General features: G+C 46.2%; 1 protein-coding gene across 2 annotated transcripts in view; it reads right to left on the bottom strand.

The window, feature by feature from the left end:
- ASIC2 (acid sensing ion channel subunit 2) overlaps positions 1-14,843 on the bottom strand; it is a 507,564-nt gene extending 492,721 nt beyond the window's left edge. For both annotated transcript variants that reach the window (XR_004409049.2, XM_033006339.2), the window contains exon 1: positions 14,032-14,843. Coding sequence is in view for 1 of the 2 variants with exons in the window: in XM_033006339.2 (XP_032862230.1) it covers positions 14,032-14,595 (564 nt within the window). In the remaining variant the exon portion in view is untranslated. The remainder of the gene's footprint in view (positions 1-14,031) is intronic.
- Positions 14,844-15,645: the final 802 nt, after the last annotated feature.

Below are 15,645 nucleotides of genomic sequence, written 5' to 3' on the forward strand. Positions count from 1 at the left end.
TGACTCATACATTTATTTCTCCTCTTGATAGAAAGAAAGCATGGAAGGACCAGAATATACAAGCTGAAAGGGCTAATAATAACAGTGTTAACAATTCGCTTACACCTCTTCGCCAGCTTCTGTGATTACTTTGCAAATGGGGCCTGTGTACGTACCTACCTGATTTGCAACAGAAAAAATGCACAACACATTTCCCTATCCCTGGTGACTAAACTGTCCTTGCTTGATCTCTATAAATAGTTTGCAACATGAATTTACCTTTGGTAGCTGCACTTTACTTTAACCCCTGCAAAGAGTGCCGTTACAGATTTTGAAACATCGAAGGAAAATACGATGCAATTAACTGTACCAACAAACAGCCAACGGCACACGAAATGGAGGAGTAATCTTGGGCTTAGAAATATCCTTCCACATTTAACAGCGTTCCAAAGTGGAAGGGAGGCAGACGTTTTGCTTTGGGATGCTGTTTATCCTGCAGGCGTTTGCAGAAGCTATCTGGGGTTTGCAGATCTGGGAAGCTGTGGATGCTCAGGTACACTGTGTACCTAATTTGTAAATATAGTAAGCAAGGCTATAAAGATGTATTTGGAGTGAAGACATTCATAAGAAAATCTGTTTGGTTTTAATTCTTTCCAAACAGGTATGATGGATATTCTTGTCTCTGCACAAAATCACAACCCACGTCATTCTCTGAGGCGGGCTAAAACAAATGCCCTCCCTTATTTAATATTTAATCAATTTTAAAAATAAATGTTTAATAATAAATGAGGACGACAGTCCTTGCCCCAAGGAGCTGATAATTTTATTACCAACCCGAAGGGATGTGTGCAACCGCTGCACCGACGCGTATTAGGGAGGCTGGGAGCCGGCCGGGCGGCGGTTCCTGCCCATGCCCCGAGGAGCGTGATGCAAAGCTGCAGTCAGCTCACGCATCCCGAGTCCTGCAGCGCCGGTTCACAGCAGCACCGTCAGCCCATTCCCACTGCTGGGAATTGAGCAGGCTCAGAGCCAGTTGTTCGGAGCGGGAAAGCTGCTGTCCGTGGAGTTAAGCTGAGAGTGGAGCCTGGTGAGACAAAGCAGCATCACCCCTGCTTGGGTTTTGGGGTCTTCTCCTCATCCTCCTCAGTGTGGCCACACATACATCATCTTCGGTGATGGGTATCAGGGAGAGTGGCAGCTCCCATCCACACCACCTGTCCCTGTGTGTGCCATGGGGCAAGATATCAGCCACCCCTGTTTTAAAGTCAAGGAAATTAGCAGCTGGCTCACCTCAGGAGGGAGTCCAAGAGCTGACCGCCCTGGATGTAATGGGGCCAAATAGGTAACCAGGGTATTGAAGGGAAATGACAGTATTTCTGCTCACAGCCTCCTGTGCGCGGGGTGGAGCAGCGGGCACAGCAGGAGCAAGGCTGGAGGGGTCCATACAGGAGCTCTTTGCCTTTTCCCACCTCTTCTGGAGATCCATGAGCCACAATTGCAAACGAATTCATACCAGGATGGTTGGGAACTATTCAGAATGTCAGAACCTGGCAAGAGAAGGTGTAAAAATGGTTTAAACTCATACTTTTCCCACCCTTTCCCAAGGTCAGGAGGGAAGAATCAGATTCATGCCATTTTTCTGGGCCTTATCTTAAAAATAAAATGATGTCTCCACTCTCTGTCTTTCTTCCACATTTCCACCTTTTTTCTGAGAGATGGGATGTGGGTATTTTCTGCATAAACCACCTAGCACCATGAGGCTCTGCCTCCCCTCCCCAATCCCCTCTGTATAGCCCATATTGTATATACAGCAGTGCATTCCAAAACCATGACTCAATAATAAACCAGCATGAGCATCTCTGACTTTCTGGACAATGTGGTGGTTAAAGGATCCGGATGCAGCACCTGTGTTCCCAGCAGGAACTGCAGTGACAGCCAAGCAGGTCGATTCATGTGTATGTAGGTAGACACACACGTGTGCGTGTTCAGTGACCCACACATTCAGTAGAAGAGAACTTCTTCAGTACATGCAAGGGAGGAACTGAATGCTTTACATAATTTGCGAAGAAGCAAATCCACTATAAAACAAGTCGTTCTTGAAACAGAAGAATTAATGAAGCTTGTTTTCCTAATGATGCGGGTGTTTTGTCTTCTAACCTCTCCCTGCTCTGCCCTAGGTCCCTTAGGACTCCCACCAGGCAAAAGCAGAATAAGCCAGGAGTATCTAACATCCACATCCATGTGCCTACCTTCACATGCACACAGATCTACCCCTGAGTTGCTTCTCCATGTCCCATGGGTAGCACAGCCCTATGGATACTTTTACTTCATTATGCTGTCTGTACTGCCAGAAAAGTGTGAGCTGTCTTGTTACTGCCAGGCTGCTTTTGGAGAAAGTGGGGCACATATATTTGTTGGACAGTTGGTTGCTGTTGGACAAAATGTAGAATACCATAATTGGCTCTATTTTTCCTTGATGGACTTGAGTTTAGGTCTATCCCAGATGCCAGTTTTCATGAAACTTGTAGAAACCAAATGTTTTTGAGACTTTGGCTCTTTCAAACAGTGGCAAAATTGCTGAAACCCTCTATCATCAGGAAATAAGGCTAAAACAGAACCATCTCCAGCAAGCTCAGAAGATGGTCTTATCAGAAAGCATCTTGCTCTGAAACCTGCCCTTTGAAAGAGGGAACTCGTTTGAAAGCAATGTATGAAATCCTCCTATTCAGGGGAAGCCAGATATGGGTATATAACCCAGGGTTCACCTTTACTAACATCAGTTAGCAATCAGTAACATCAGATCATACCAGATTTTGCCTCAAAACCCATGTAAAATAGAGCCTGGGGTGCACCTGGCCTACAAATGCAAGATGTAGAGACTGTGCATAGTGGAAAGTTCCCCAGCTCTGGGTGACATTTTCCACTACTTAATTTAGAACTAGATGAAAATCAGAACATCCATTTAATGAGACAACCCAGGGTTTCAAGATTTTATTTTGCTCTGAGATATCTTTTTATTAATTAATTTCATGGAAAATTGAAATGCTTTAAGACAAAAAGCTTTCACTTTTCTCACGGGAAATCTCATCCCAGTCAGTGTAACTTTAGGAAAGCAATTTTTGGCATTCAGAAATCATTTTCTGATGGAAAGTGTTCAGTGGAAATGTTCAGACCAATTCCAGGCTCATCAATCCATGTTTCAAAAACTCATACTTGCTTCTGATCTGAATTTTTTTTTTTCCCTTGAGCCAACCTCAGGGCTCTGTTACTGTATGCCATAAACAGAGTTTTCTCCTATTTTCCGTCTCACCTCCCCTCTTCCTCTGATTGCTCTCCCCCATTCTTTTTTCCCACATCCTTTAGCCAGCCAGATCACACCCTGCACAGCATCTCAAGCTACACAACACAGATTGAGAACAAGCTGGGAGTCATGGCTCAACCTGACACGATGCACTCACAGAAACAGAGATGTAACACAAGTTTCTGAACACTAACGTACCCAGCAGAGACACACTTTTTAGAAACTTTAGAGTCCCATATGCACCATAGGAGACCCTTGCACATTTTTCTAGTACCATGCATGAACACCACAGAAAAATCCTTTTCCTCTTGATCTATTTTTTCCCTGGAGAGATGCAGAGGTACAGAGGCATCCTCGTAGGATTGACCTCTAAGGGTCTTTTTGTACTACGAAGTGCTAATGCAAGGAGAAAGATTTTTCCAGGGATGGATGCAACTGTGGGGACTAACAGCATAATTTCACTCTCATTAGTGTCTTTAGGAGGCAAACTCCACTGGGGTTCGATAGAAATAGGATCGGTTTGTCAGCCTGGGACTTGCTTTCTCCCACAGCTCATCCTTAACAGCCAACTATACCCTTGCATGTTCTCACTCATAGCAACCCTCCGCTGTCATTTGTGTCCCTGTAATTACACGCACCCTACAAGGAACTCGTTGCAGTCGGTGTACAGCAGCAAACAGCGCTTGTGTTAATTCAATTGCAATCCGTTGTCATTGCCTTGACAGAAACAAATTAATTTGTTATTCGTGTGGATGTCGCATGTATTTCAGGAGATGCTCCATCATAATTTAGCATTAGTTAATGGCCACTTAGAGTGTTCGTGGAGCATCTGTGGAAGGGATGGTGGCTGTGGGATTCATTGCCAGGGTGGAGTACAAAAACTGCTGTTGAATCAACAAGTATGAAGCTTAGCATCTGGCACAGCAACACCTTCTCTCAGTGAGGGCATGATATCCACACCCTGTGTCATCGTGCTACTCGTGAAAACTGTTTCAATTTTTTACCTAATGATTGGTTTAGATAGGACTATTGTTTGAGAAGCTAGTTTTCACAAAACCTTTTTCGGAAAACACTTTGTTTCTTTTTATTAAAAAAAGGAAGAATCCTCAAACATTAAATGCTTCAAGGAAAAAAAATAATACATCAGGACTGTGTGACTGCTGTAACCAGCCATTACCTCCCTAGCAAATGAGGAGATAACATGTTATGTTCTGTGAGATATAATCCAACCATTGTGTCCAGAGAAAAATAGCAGTATGATGAACAGAAACTGCTGTTCCTAGCAGAATTCACAGTAACATTTCTGGTTCATATTTTCAGAGAAAAACCAAGAAATCTAGCAACAAAAATTCTGTTCTAGTCCAAGCCCCCCTCGAATAAATCATCACTTTCCAGATGGCTTAGAGTCCCTCCCATCTCTCAAAACATAATGCTATCACGCATTTGAGGTCAAACTGAAGCCTCTCTGATATCTTTGTTCAGCCCTCACAGGTTTCTCCATCACTGGAAAACTGCTGATGAGTTAGCAGCACTACTGACGCTGCCGTTTCATGCAGGGTAGGCAAAGATGGATCACACATGCTGCTCTTCCAAAGCGTAGCAGGTGGCGGCGGAAGAAATACAGAGGCTCTAATGGATGACTCTATATATACCATCCATTTTAGTGCCAGGGAGCAGTGGATTGTGGTGTTGAAAGTTTAGCTAATTAAGGGTTAAGCTTACATTAATTCCTCCCATTGGTCATTAACTCTCCTTTATTGTCCTGCCTATGGCATACTGCGATGATGTTTACTTGCCTGCCATCAACCCCACAGGACAATTCCACTCTCCTTTCTGCTCTACCTGTGCTTCAGCTCATCATTTTCTCCTTGCACTGGGGAAGTAAGTCACCTGTCACGGTGGCAGAGATTTGAGCCCTTAAATTATCCTTCTCACAGTACATGCAGTTAAGTCACCAGAGACCATTTACTTGGGTTTATTTATTCTCTTCTCCTGGCCTAAGATTAATTTCCCTCAAACATTCAGGTGAACAAACAGTTTGAATCACAGTTATGGGACTCAGCCCCATAAAGTGAAGTCCTTGCATGACTTTCCTCCACTGAATGAGCATGGGATTTCAGAAAGCTGAAATATGAAACAAGAAAATGTCAAAATGGGTTGTTTTGATTTTCTTCCTTCAGTAATGTCAAAACCTTTAAAAAGGCAAACACGTTTTTAATTATTTTAATTTCATCCTCATCTTCATATTACATTCATTTATATATCAGTCTTAAGCATTATTAAAACATTGTCATGAAGATTCAGATTTCTAAAGCAGCTAAAACTGCATCCCATTAAATTTTTGGCCCTCAACCTGTTTGTTTGGGGTTTTTTTCAGATATGGAAGGAGGACAGACTCAGAACAATTGGTTTCCTTCATTCCAAACCATTTCCCAGCCATCTCACACTGGAAGTGAAGTCTGAACAACCTCTGGATTGACTGAAAGGAAAGCCCAAAGGCTTGGCTTGAAGTTCCCACCACTTGGGCAGAGCCTGGAATCACCTTCTCGTGCAGAGTTAAACTGATCTGAAGAAGCACCTGACGAGTAGATTAAATTTGGCTCAGCCTTTTTCACTTCTGATTTTCTTTTCAAATTCCAGTCTCTGAGGAAATCACAGCACAGAATTGGTTCATCTGACAGGAGCAGACAACCGAACAACTATTGCAAGTGAAAAAGCCCTGATGGCCCAGGTTTCCCTGTGATGGGCTCCTCTCTAAAAACATAACCAAGTGCAGATTAGACCTCCTTTCATCTGTCTCACCCTGAGCAAATATATGTGCATTTTACATTACCATAAACTTCTTCACACTCCCTGACTTAACACACAGGCTAAATCCTTTCTTCAACAGCAACAACAACAACGAATGATCAGAACAATTCAGCTTTTCTTCAAATAATTGAATGTGTTTCAGTTTTAAATATTCATGGCTGGATGGAAATTGTTTTTTGATGGGCCCTGAGCATACTGGTATCAATCTGTTTGAATGATTCAGTCTCTCTTACCTCCAAGGGGCAATTTTGTTTTTCTAGTACTGATCTCATAGATTAATCCATGGCAGATGGCATCAGATATGTCCACCTCATCTAGCTCATTTTCCATCCTAGCTTGTTCAGCTTGTGATCCCTAAGAGGTTTCCTCACAGCTATTTGCAGGTCTGGAAATCCTGACGAACTTCTAGCAGACCATTCAGGTTACGCTCATCCCTCAATAAAGAGAATACATTTAAGTCTTTTCTTCTTAACCTCTCAGCAGATGCAGGTGGCAAAACACCCACTGATTTTTCCAACCTGCAAGTATAGCCAGAGTTCATTTTCGTCCCTCTGGAAGACTCCCGTTCTGCCCTCACACCATCTCTCTTCTAGCTGTGATCATCTTGTAGGCAAGAAAAGTTTTCATGGATCTGTTTTCCCAGAGAGCTCTCCCTATGGAAAGCCACATGAAGGGTCACAGCAGCCCAGTAGGCAAAATACTTTATCTTTTGAGGGCTCTGTACAGTTGGTATAGCTGTGGCAGCAACACAGCCCTCTGGCACCCTGCTCGGGCCCACCTCATCACGGTATCTGAGCAATAGATTGCCTTTTATTGCCTGCACCCCGACCATGCGTCCCCCCGACAGCCAATTAACGTGTAATTCTGCTGCACTGGCCAAGCTGAGTCTGGCTGGCACCCCAGGTATAAATTCCTTTAACAAATGCTTTTGTGAAGGCGTAGGAGGGACTCGCAGACGCCAGGCTCTGCCAGAGGAGATGGAGATGCCTCAGATGACCTCGCTGTCCCTGCTGCTGTGCAGCCGGCTGCGCTCCGCGAGCTGCAAGACTCATTTTCTCAGTCAAGAGGAGCTGAATGATGGAGTGGAGATTTTTTTTCATGGGATCTCTGTCGTCTCCTTTTAAAGCAAATGGGGATGGTTTCAGGAGATGGAAAAGGACAAGGGCTTGCTCAGAGAATCTGTGACAGGCTCATTATGGAATCAGAGCTGTGAATACCTTGGATGTTCAGTGCAGACAGAGTTGTCAACAACTATGCATTTTAGGCCAATTTTTTCCCTTAGGTCAGTAATGCAAACTCAAACTTGTATGCAAGGATCACAGAAGGGAAGGTAACCATCTCCCAAAATTGGCTCTCATTTTTCATACTTGCATTGAAGACTGACAGTGAATTGCTCATGAAATAATGAGACTCCCCCCAAACGGCAAAAGGGCATATGACCCTGCAGATATGTACCTGCTTTTTATTATAGAATCACAAAATAATTCAGGTTGGAAGGAACCTCAAGAGGCCACCTGGGCCATCACTGAACTCAGACCTATTTTCTCCTTTAATCAAGTGAGAATTTCTCCTGCTTCACTTTATGACCACTGGCTTCGATTTTTGCCCATTTCCTTCCATGGGGATCATGGACATTGAACTGTCGTGGCCAGGACCTTGCAAGGAGTGTTTAGATTAAACCCACGGAGTGATTTACAGCAGTCATATCATGTTTTTTCACAGGGCATCACTGCACTTAGTCAGATAAGCACAAAGATTCTGCAAGAGGGAATATCTGGGAGGTTATTTATTATTTGTCAAGAAGTCTCTAAGGGACACTTGCATGAGGTGTATGGACGAAGGTCAGGACAAGCTATGTTGTTCCAATTTACCTCTCCAGATGGAAACCATGCTGGGTTTTTTATACCTTCCTTGTCTTTCCTGGCCTTCACTTGCAGTTTTGGGCATGACTAGATTTAAGTCTGGTTCATGTAGAAAGAGCACAAGTCCAGTTGAATGCTTCCCGTGGTTTCACCCTTCATCCACTGCGCACAGCAAGCTGTACCCAGGAGACCTCCGCCCAAGACCAGTTGTCAGGGAGACCCTGTGAGATGAAATGTGTTAGTCTCAGGGAGCCACGGGCTAAGGAAACACCAGGACATGGTGACTGAAAGACATTCATCATCCTTGCTCCCTGTTGTTCACAGCCTCACCTCTGTACAGCTTTCTAGGACTTTAGTTCTCAGTATCTCTCCGGGAGAAAGGCTATTTCCCTCCATTTTACAGGTAGAAGAGCTGAGGTGTGAGAAGCTGGACTCGGAGGTATTTCCAATGCAATGGAGAGCCTCATGCAATTCCCAGGAAAATTCTGATAAAACCTTGCAGCCCTCAAACTTCTCCTCTGTCCTTGCAACTCTAATGACATCCTTCTTGCTCAGCATTTCTCCCTCATCTCAAGGGCAGCATTTGCATTTTGCTTCAGCTCCAGATGCTGTTTTGAGTGCAAATCCCTCAGCATATGTGGTATGGATTGGGGGACAGAGGAGCTCTCGCTTGGCTTCCTGATGAATAACTGTGATGAATGGGAATCACTTAGAAGACAAGAGTGGTTCTCATTCTCCTCCCCACGAAGCAGCCGGGTGCGTGGCGTAAGCCGAGGCCGTGGGCACAGGCAGACTGAGCCCACAGCTGGCTCTTACGGGCAGAAGTGCTTTGTCTTTCCTCCTCCAGGGCCCTCCCTGTGCCTCATCTCCCTTTGCACTCAAAACCCGCTGATCTCCAGCTGTCTCTGATACTTCGGCTGTGCTCATTTCTGAGATATCTCAGATCTTTAGATTATTTCCCTTCTCAAATCCCTAGTGAGGGAAGGGAGCGTGCCTGGTCAAAAAACAGCTCAAACCAGAACAAACCACAGACCTTTTAAAAGAAAATTAAGGAAGAGTTTATCTCCGTGCTTCTCAAGTCTTGAGTAAGACCAGTGTCTCAAATGTGGAGCACTGATGTCCCACGTAAAAAACCTACAGCCACACTTCTGAACTTTCTGTTTTATGGGGCCTGTTTCATCCAGTGTGAATATTTTCAGTGTTAAAGGACTTGAAATTGAGTTTGCCATAAGAAGACCCCCACTGAGGTTCTACAGCCTTCTCTTCATTAGATTTTAACTCCAGCAACCACTCAAGACCCATGAAACTTTTTTCATGAACAGATGTTCATCCCGACTGGCATCCTCCCATGAAACTTTCTGGTGAATTTTAAAGCATTATCCAACCATTTTGTAATAAATAAAGGAAATACAAACCCCATCAGCACCATGGGGAAGCACTACCACACTCATTTTACAGTTAAATGCTTAAGAGACAGAGAAACTTAGTCCAGGAAAACGTTAGATAGAATGAGGGTCTGCATTTCTCAAGGGCATAGTTTGCATGTCAGCCAGATCCATGATCCAGGAACAATCCACCTCATCTTAGACACCCAACTGAGACGCCAACAGCAGCAACACAATAACCCTGCACTCCCTCCTGTGCCTGTGCCCATGCACCAAAACTCAGCAGCACATGCAAACTCAGGATGCTATAATGCAGACTGGGAAGGCTGCACAGAGCTTTGGTCTCCTAGTGGAAAAACTACTTGTGTAAAAGGTATCACAGAATCGCACATCTCATTATGGCATCCCAGATTCTGAAGCAAACTTTGAAAAAAGTTGTGATTTTCCAGAAAAATTACTGTTTTTCCAAATCAAGTATCCATCATCCTGATTTTTTTTTTCTTGTGGAATGCGAAAGTTGTATAATAGGAGATGAGAATGGATTAATTAATCTAAAAAGCAAAAGCTATTTACTAAATACTGGCCTCATGGGCACACTAGAAATAATGGGAGAAAAAAATATGCATGGAGAAAGATAGATTGACAGACACTTGTGTCCCAAAATAGAAATATTCACATGAAATGCTCTCCATTATGAAGACACTGCCTGTCAGTAAGAATGTGTATTGAAAATAAATTAGTTATATCCTTCAATTGTCATGGCCTCTGAAAATAAATAGACATCCGGCAACGAAGGCATAGCAGGCACAGGCTAAGTTATTGTGTTACCTCTGAAATGAATTGGATGTGCGAGGAAGCACACGCTACACATTCCATTTAGCAAATGACCCGACTGAAAAACATGCTCACACACCACAGCGCACACCCACTGCCGCCGCCTGAGTGTGTCTGGCAGGGCTTGGCTGCTGGGGCTGATTTTCTCAGCCAGGTGGGACCGAGATAGCCCACTCCCCCTGCTGCTCATACCCTCGGTGTCTGCTCCCAGGTCATCACATCAGTCATTCTGCGTTTTCCCCATGGGCTGAAAGGATTTTCACAGACTTTTCTCCCCTCTTGCCCCATGTACTTGCTGCGTCACACGCAAAAATCTCCTGCAAGGCTCCCTTGCCATTGCCCAGTTCATCCTGTGCTAGAACAGCAGAGGACCACGAGCCACACCAACAGGCCCAGGAAAGAGGCTTTGCCCCAGCACACCCACAGAGATGCCCAGAAAATCACAGCAGTGCGTCTAGGGCTGATGAGCCACAGCTTTACCACGCTCTGCAGCAGCAGGATGCGAAGACCTTAATGTCATGTTGAGCAGCATGAGCACAGCTTCTCCCGAAAAATGCCATCTGTGAGGTCATTTTCAACTGAGACCTCCTGGGAGGAGCAATGCAGAAAAAAAAGGAGGGTATTTCCTCAGCTGCTGCTGTTATCAGGTTTCCCTCCTCCAAATACTCTAAGGGAAAGGGTTCGCTAAAGCATGTTCCGCCAATTTTCTATTCTTCATTGCTTTGCCTACAGCAGAGGTCTGCATTATCTTATCTGCTGCTCAGTGCATTGCAATGCCAGCTCGGGAATCAGCACATATTCTGCTAAGACCTTGCTGTTGCCTTTGGATGTATCTCTGCAGAAAAGCTTAGGGGACTCACTCCTCTGAACAGACTATAATACAGGGAAACGTTGTCTGAGAGGTATTAGACATTATCCTGGGGAGGAGGAACGGGCTGTAAGGAAAGCACAGCTCAAATCCTGTTAATAAAACAGCAACAGAGAATTGAAACAGGGAAGTGGAGGAGGAAGGAGGGTAAAGTCACATTTTCAAAGTGTCAAGACACTGCCATTCCAACTTCTGCTTTCCCATGTGGAAACGTGTGCTTTGTTCAGGGGACGCACTGCACACAACACACATACCTGTGCATCAGAAGGGACAGCTGACCAGCTGGCAATACTGCACTAACTTCTTTAGCAATACCTTATTGCAGAGTTAACTGATTTGATGCAGCCTCCTACCGCAAAACTCCTGCCTCTTCTGCTCCCAGATGTATGAATTTGGGGACTATAGAAAAAGAGCCAGAGTTCTTTGCCATGATGACACTTTACAAAACTGTTCTGGGATTTACACCCTCTGTTTCCTGACAGAAAAGAAATCAGGCTTCAGTGATGATGCTTCTCCTCTTTTTCCAGCTGGTAACACAGCAGAATGGATGGGCTGTCACAGAGCCTATATGCAGCTGCAACAGGTCATTGGTGATTAAATGCAAAATTCATCCAGGACACGAGGTTCTGATTCAGCCCGGAGGCAGTTCAAAGACCTTTACAGCATGCTCCCTGTGGAAAGACCTACTCAGCTTTCGAGCAGACACTTTTTGATGCCTTTTATCTCTGAGAGGTAAAGTCTGGGAGGAAAACAGGGTGGTTGTGTCTCTTTTGAGTGCTGCTCCCTGCATTTCCATAACCTGAGAGATTACCTGGAGTCACTGAGACTGAAACACCTGCCTCTGCTAGAAAGGCACAGCGGGCAATGCCAGGAAGATGTTGTCTTCTGGATCATCCAGGAGCTGCTTTGCAGAATGGACTGAAGTATTTCACTGCCCTGTTTCTGAATCTCTACAGTACTTTGACAAGGACAAGCACTGCCAGTCTGTAATAACCTTTCTGGTTTTAGATGGCCCTAACCTGTTTTATCAGAGCAAGGATTTATTTGGAAAACAGAGAATGTTTAGTCTTTCTGGAAACTACTGTATTCCACATGGAAAAAAAAAATAATAATTGTTTCAGAAAGAGCTACCTCAAAAACCCTAACTGGCCAGGGAGATGACATCCCACCGTGTCCCAGGGAGGCTGTCAAGAGCTCCTGTGTTATCTGAGAACAGGACCTGCTTTTTTAAGTCCTGCAGATGTTTTGAACGTGCTGTTTGTTTGCTAGCTTTGAGGCTTTTGCTTTTGACTCATGTTTATTGCATTATTGGGGAGCCCACAGGCAGAATACCTCCCTCTCCCCACACCCTGGCTATGGTTAGGGGACGTCTGTCCATTCTGTTGGGATCTGTCCTCACTCCCCAATTCTTCTGTCCCCCGGGCTTTTGCATGTATTTCTCCTTTTCCATCCCATTCTCCAGACTTAGTCACACATGGCTGTTCTTGAGCAAGCTCTTCTCCTAGCAACTTTCTTGGTACCTTCCTACAACTCACATGACCCAACCGCTGCTCAGATGTGCCCGAGGAGCAGAAGCAAAGGAGCAGCTTGCCTGGATATCTAGCTTGAAATGAGCAAGGCATCAGGGTTATGCACAGGCAATAACTCAGGCGTAAAATTATATGTTCCTGCTCAGACGTTTAAAGAGAGCACAGTCTAGGTGATGGCAATGACTTTGTAGCATGAGTCGGACTCATTTGCTGGGTGATCCAAAAGCAGCAGAGATAGAAAATATTCCCTTCTCCTAAAAACAGACAAAGATCCTGCTGACAAACCAGATCTTTTCAAAACCTGTTATGGCACCTGCCTAACTGCAGGACATATAGTTGTGAGCAGAACAAGCAGCATCGCTCCCAGAGAAACAATCGTCTGAAAGCTGTAGCGTTACTGACTCCAGGATTACTGACCCCCCCAACCGGCTCAATTGCTGCAAAGGAACTGGTCAGTATGGCCTGAGAGCAAAGTATAACTTAGCCCAGTCCCCAGCCCACACACTCTGCCAGGGTATGACTCAAACCACCAGCCCGGGGGGAAGCAGACCCCTCTGCAGCCCCTTGCCCAGCCCAGCACCCTCACCTGCCCCAGCAGCACACAGGAGGCATCACTTCTTCCAGGCAACCTACTTTTAATTTTTATTTTAAGGTGACACTTTTTGCTAGCCAAACTACCCAGGCCAGCCTGTGCTGCCATCAGGGTGTCAGCCAGAAGCTGTAAACTGAGCAGCGTCTTCTTCCTTCAGGATCCTCAGGCTACCCGGCTCGCTCCACCTCCCTGCCAACCTAAGAGCAGACTGGGATCAGAACTGAGCCTCATTTCTTTTCCTCTTCTCTTTTTTCCACCCTTCTTTCTAACACAGCACCAGGAAGGTACCCAGCTGCTGCCCACACTGCTCAGCAAACTAGGATTTATGAGCCGTGACCACCAGGAACAAGCAGAAAAATTTTCCCTTCCACAATTTCAGCAATTCTACAAACACCTGGGGAAATGCAACTGGATAATGGACATCACTCAGACCATCCCCAAACGCCTGCTTTTCTTGCTGGCCTCTTTCCAGCCCTCTCTACTTTCCTCAGCTGGCTAACATTCACTGATCATAGCAAGAGACCCCCCAAGCCCTTCTGATGCTCAGCAGGACCCATCTGCCGCCCTGGTCTGACACCGAGCAGCCATCTGGGAGCTGTGGGCCTTGTGCAGGATGGAGGCTGGACCTGCTGCAAGCCCCTTGCAGGGCTAGCCCCACATAACCCCCTGTTAGGACTCCAGCAAACAAACTTCAACTCCACAGGCTGCCTCCTCCTCTTCTGCCATGCCAGAGCCCGGCAGACACCATTCACTCATTGCACTGTGCCCACACAGGTCGGCCAGTGACCTCCAGTGCTGTTCTGGTCCTGCAACACCACCACCGTCCACACACCCAGAGAAGAGAAAAGCAGAGTGTCTGCCCATACTCACAGTTTTGAAGTCCTCATGGTTGCACTCTTGGCCTTTGAATTTGCAGTACAGCATCATATCCTTCAAGTCATGGCCAACCCTTGCCAGGAACTCCTGCATGTTGAAAACTTTTGGTTTGTACTGCTTAAAGTTGGCCTTTTCTTGGAGGATGGCTAAGACAGCCGGGTCAGCCAGGTGAGGGTTGGGGATCTGCAGGTTGACGTCAAGCAGAGCCAGGAGCTCCCCAGCATGGTACAGGTCGTTGGTGGTAAGGCGGGAAAAGCGAAACTCGTTGAGGTTACAGATGGTGACAGCAGGAAAGACCAGGCTGTTTGCCACGACCTCATCCACTTTGGTCACGTGCTGGTAGGAGAAGTAGAAAGTCACCCGGTCTGAACTCTCAACCAGGAGGAGACCCAGTGAGCCCACAAAGGCCAAGGTCCAGAGCAGGCGCCGGATGGTCACTGGACCGTAGACGAAGACGTGACGGATCCCGTGGAGCGTGGAAGTGTTGGCAAAAATCTGGATGCTGGAAGGCTGCAGGCTGCCCATGCTGCCCTCGCTGGTGCTGTCCTTCAGATCCATGAGGGATCGTTAGTTAAATCCTGGCACTGCTTTTTGGGTCAGTCTGTGGCTGGAACTGGGATCCAGATCTCTCCCCTCCCCTCTCGAAAGTAATTAAAACCTTTTAGAGGCGGGAGAAAGAAGAAGAGTCTCAGGCCAGCTGCTGTGAGTTTATCCCACGAGCTCAGCAGTAGCTTCGTAGGGGTAAATATTTATATAAAATCCATTCAAACTCTCGCTCTTGATTTCCTCGGTGCGATAAGAAGGGCTGGTTTTATTTAGGGAGACACCAAGGTGATGTGGAAGAGATGTGGGTGGGCAGTGAAAGCTGAGCCAATGGAAATAAAGTCCTCCCCCTACACACACACACATGCACACACACGCGCGCCGAACGGAGATGAGATTAAGCGAGAGAGCGAGCTTAAAACAAGTCGAGGCAGCTCGCAGCCTGTTAACTAGTACGTAAAGCCCGAGGATGCTGCTTCCCAGAGCTGCTGCCTTGCAGAGCAGCGGGGCTTTCAGACTGATCGGGAGATGCTCCCCGTGCTCCTGGGATGTGAGCTGCTGGATCCAGGCATCTCTCCTCCTCCCCACCCCTCCATTTTGGGCAGGGCTCCAAGAAATACCACCCCAAACCTCCCCGCTTCCCCTCCTCCCCCCCCCCCCACCCTCCCCCCACCCCGTGCTTCCAGTATTATTTCCAAGGGCTTCTTTCAGGGAAAGGTGGGCAGCTAATTGAGCAGGAGAAGCATGAGAGGAAAAGGGGGAGGGAAAGGGAAAGGCTAAAAAAAAAAAAAAAAAAATGGAAAAGGGGAAAAAATTGCTGCTCAGCTCCACACACACGCATACACGCAGACTGAGCAGGGGAGAAAGCAAGAGCATGAAGCCTCTCCTCTGTCACACAGCAGCTCAGAGCAAAAAATCAGGCAGGGCAAGACTTGCTGGGGAGAGGCAGCAGGAGGAGAGGGGCTGCAGCATCTCCCACCTCTTCTCTGCCTCAGAGCTTCCCGGCACTTCAGGACTCTCGACAGGGTGAAGCGCTGGGAGCCGTGAGTCATGCATCGATCCCGA

The sequence above is a fragment of the Tyto alba genome, unplaced genomic scaffold (assembly GCF_018691265.1).
Source record: "Tyto alba isolate M040663 unplaced genomic scaffold, T.alba_DEE_v4.0 Super-Scaffold_12, whole genome shotgun sequence".
Taxonomy (NCBI): Eukaryota; Metazoa; Chordata; class Aves; order Strigiformes; family Tytonidae; genus Tyto; species Tyto alba.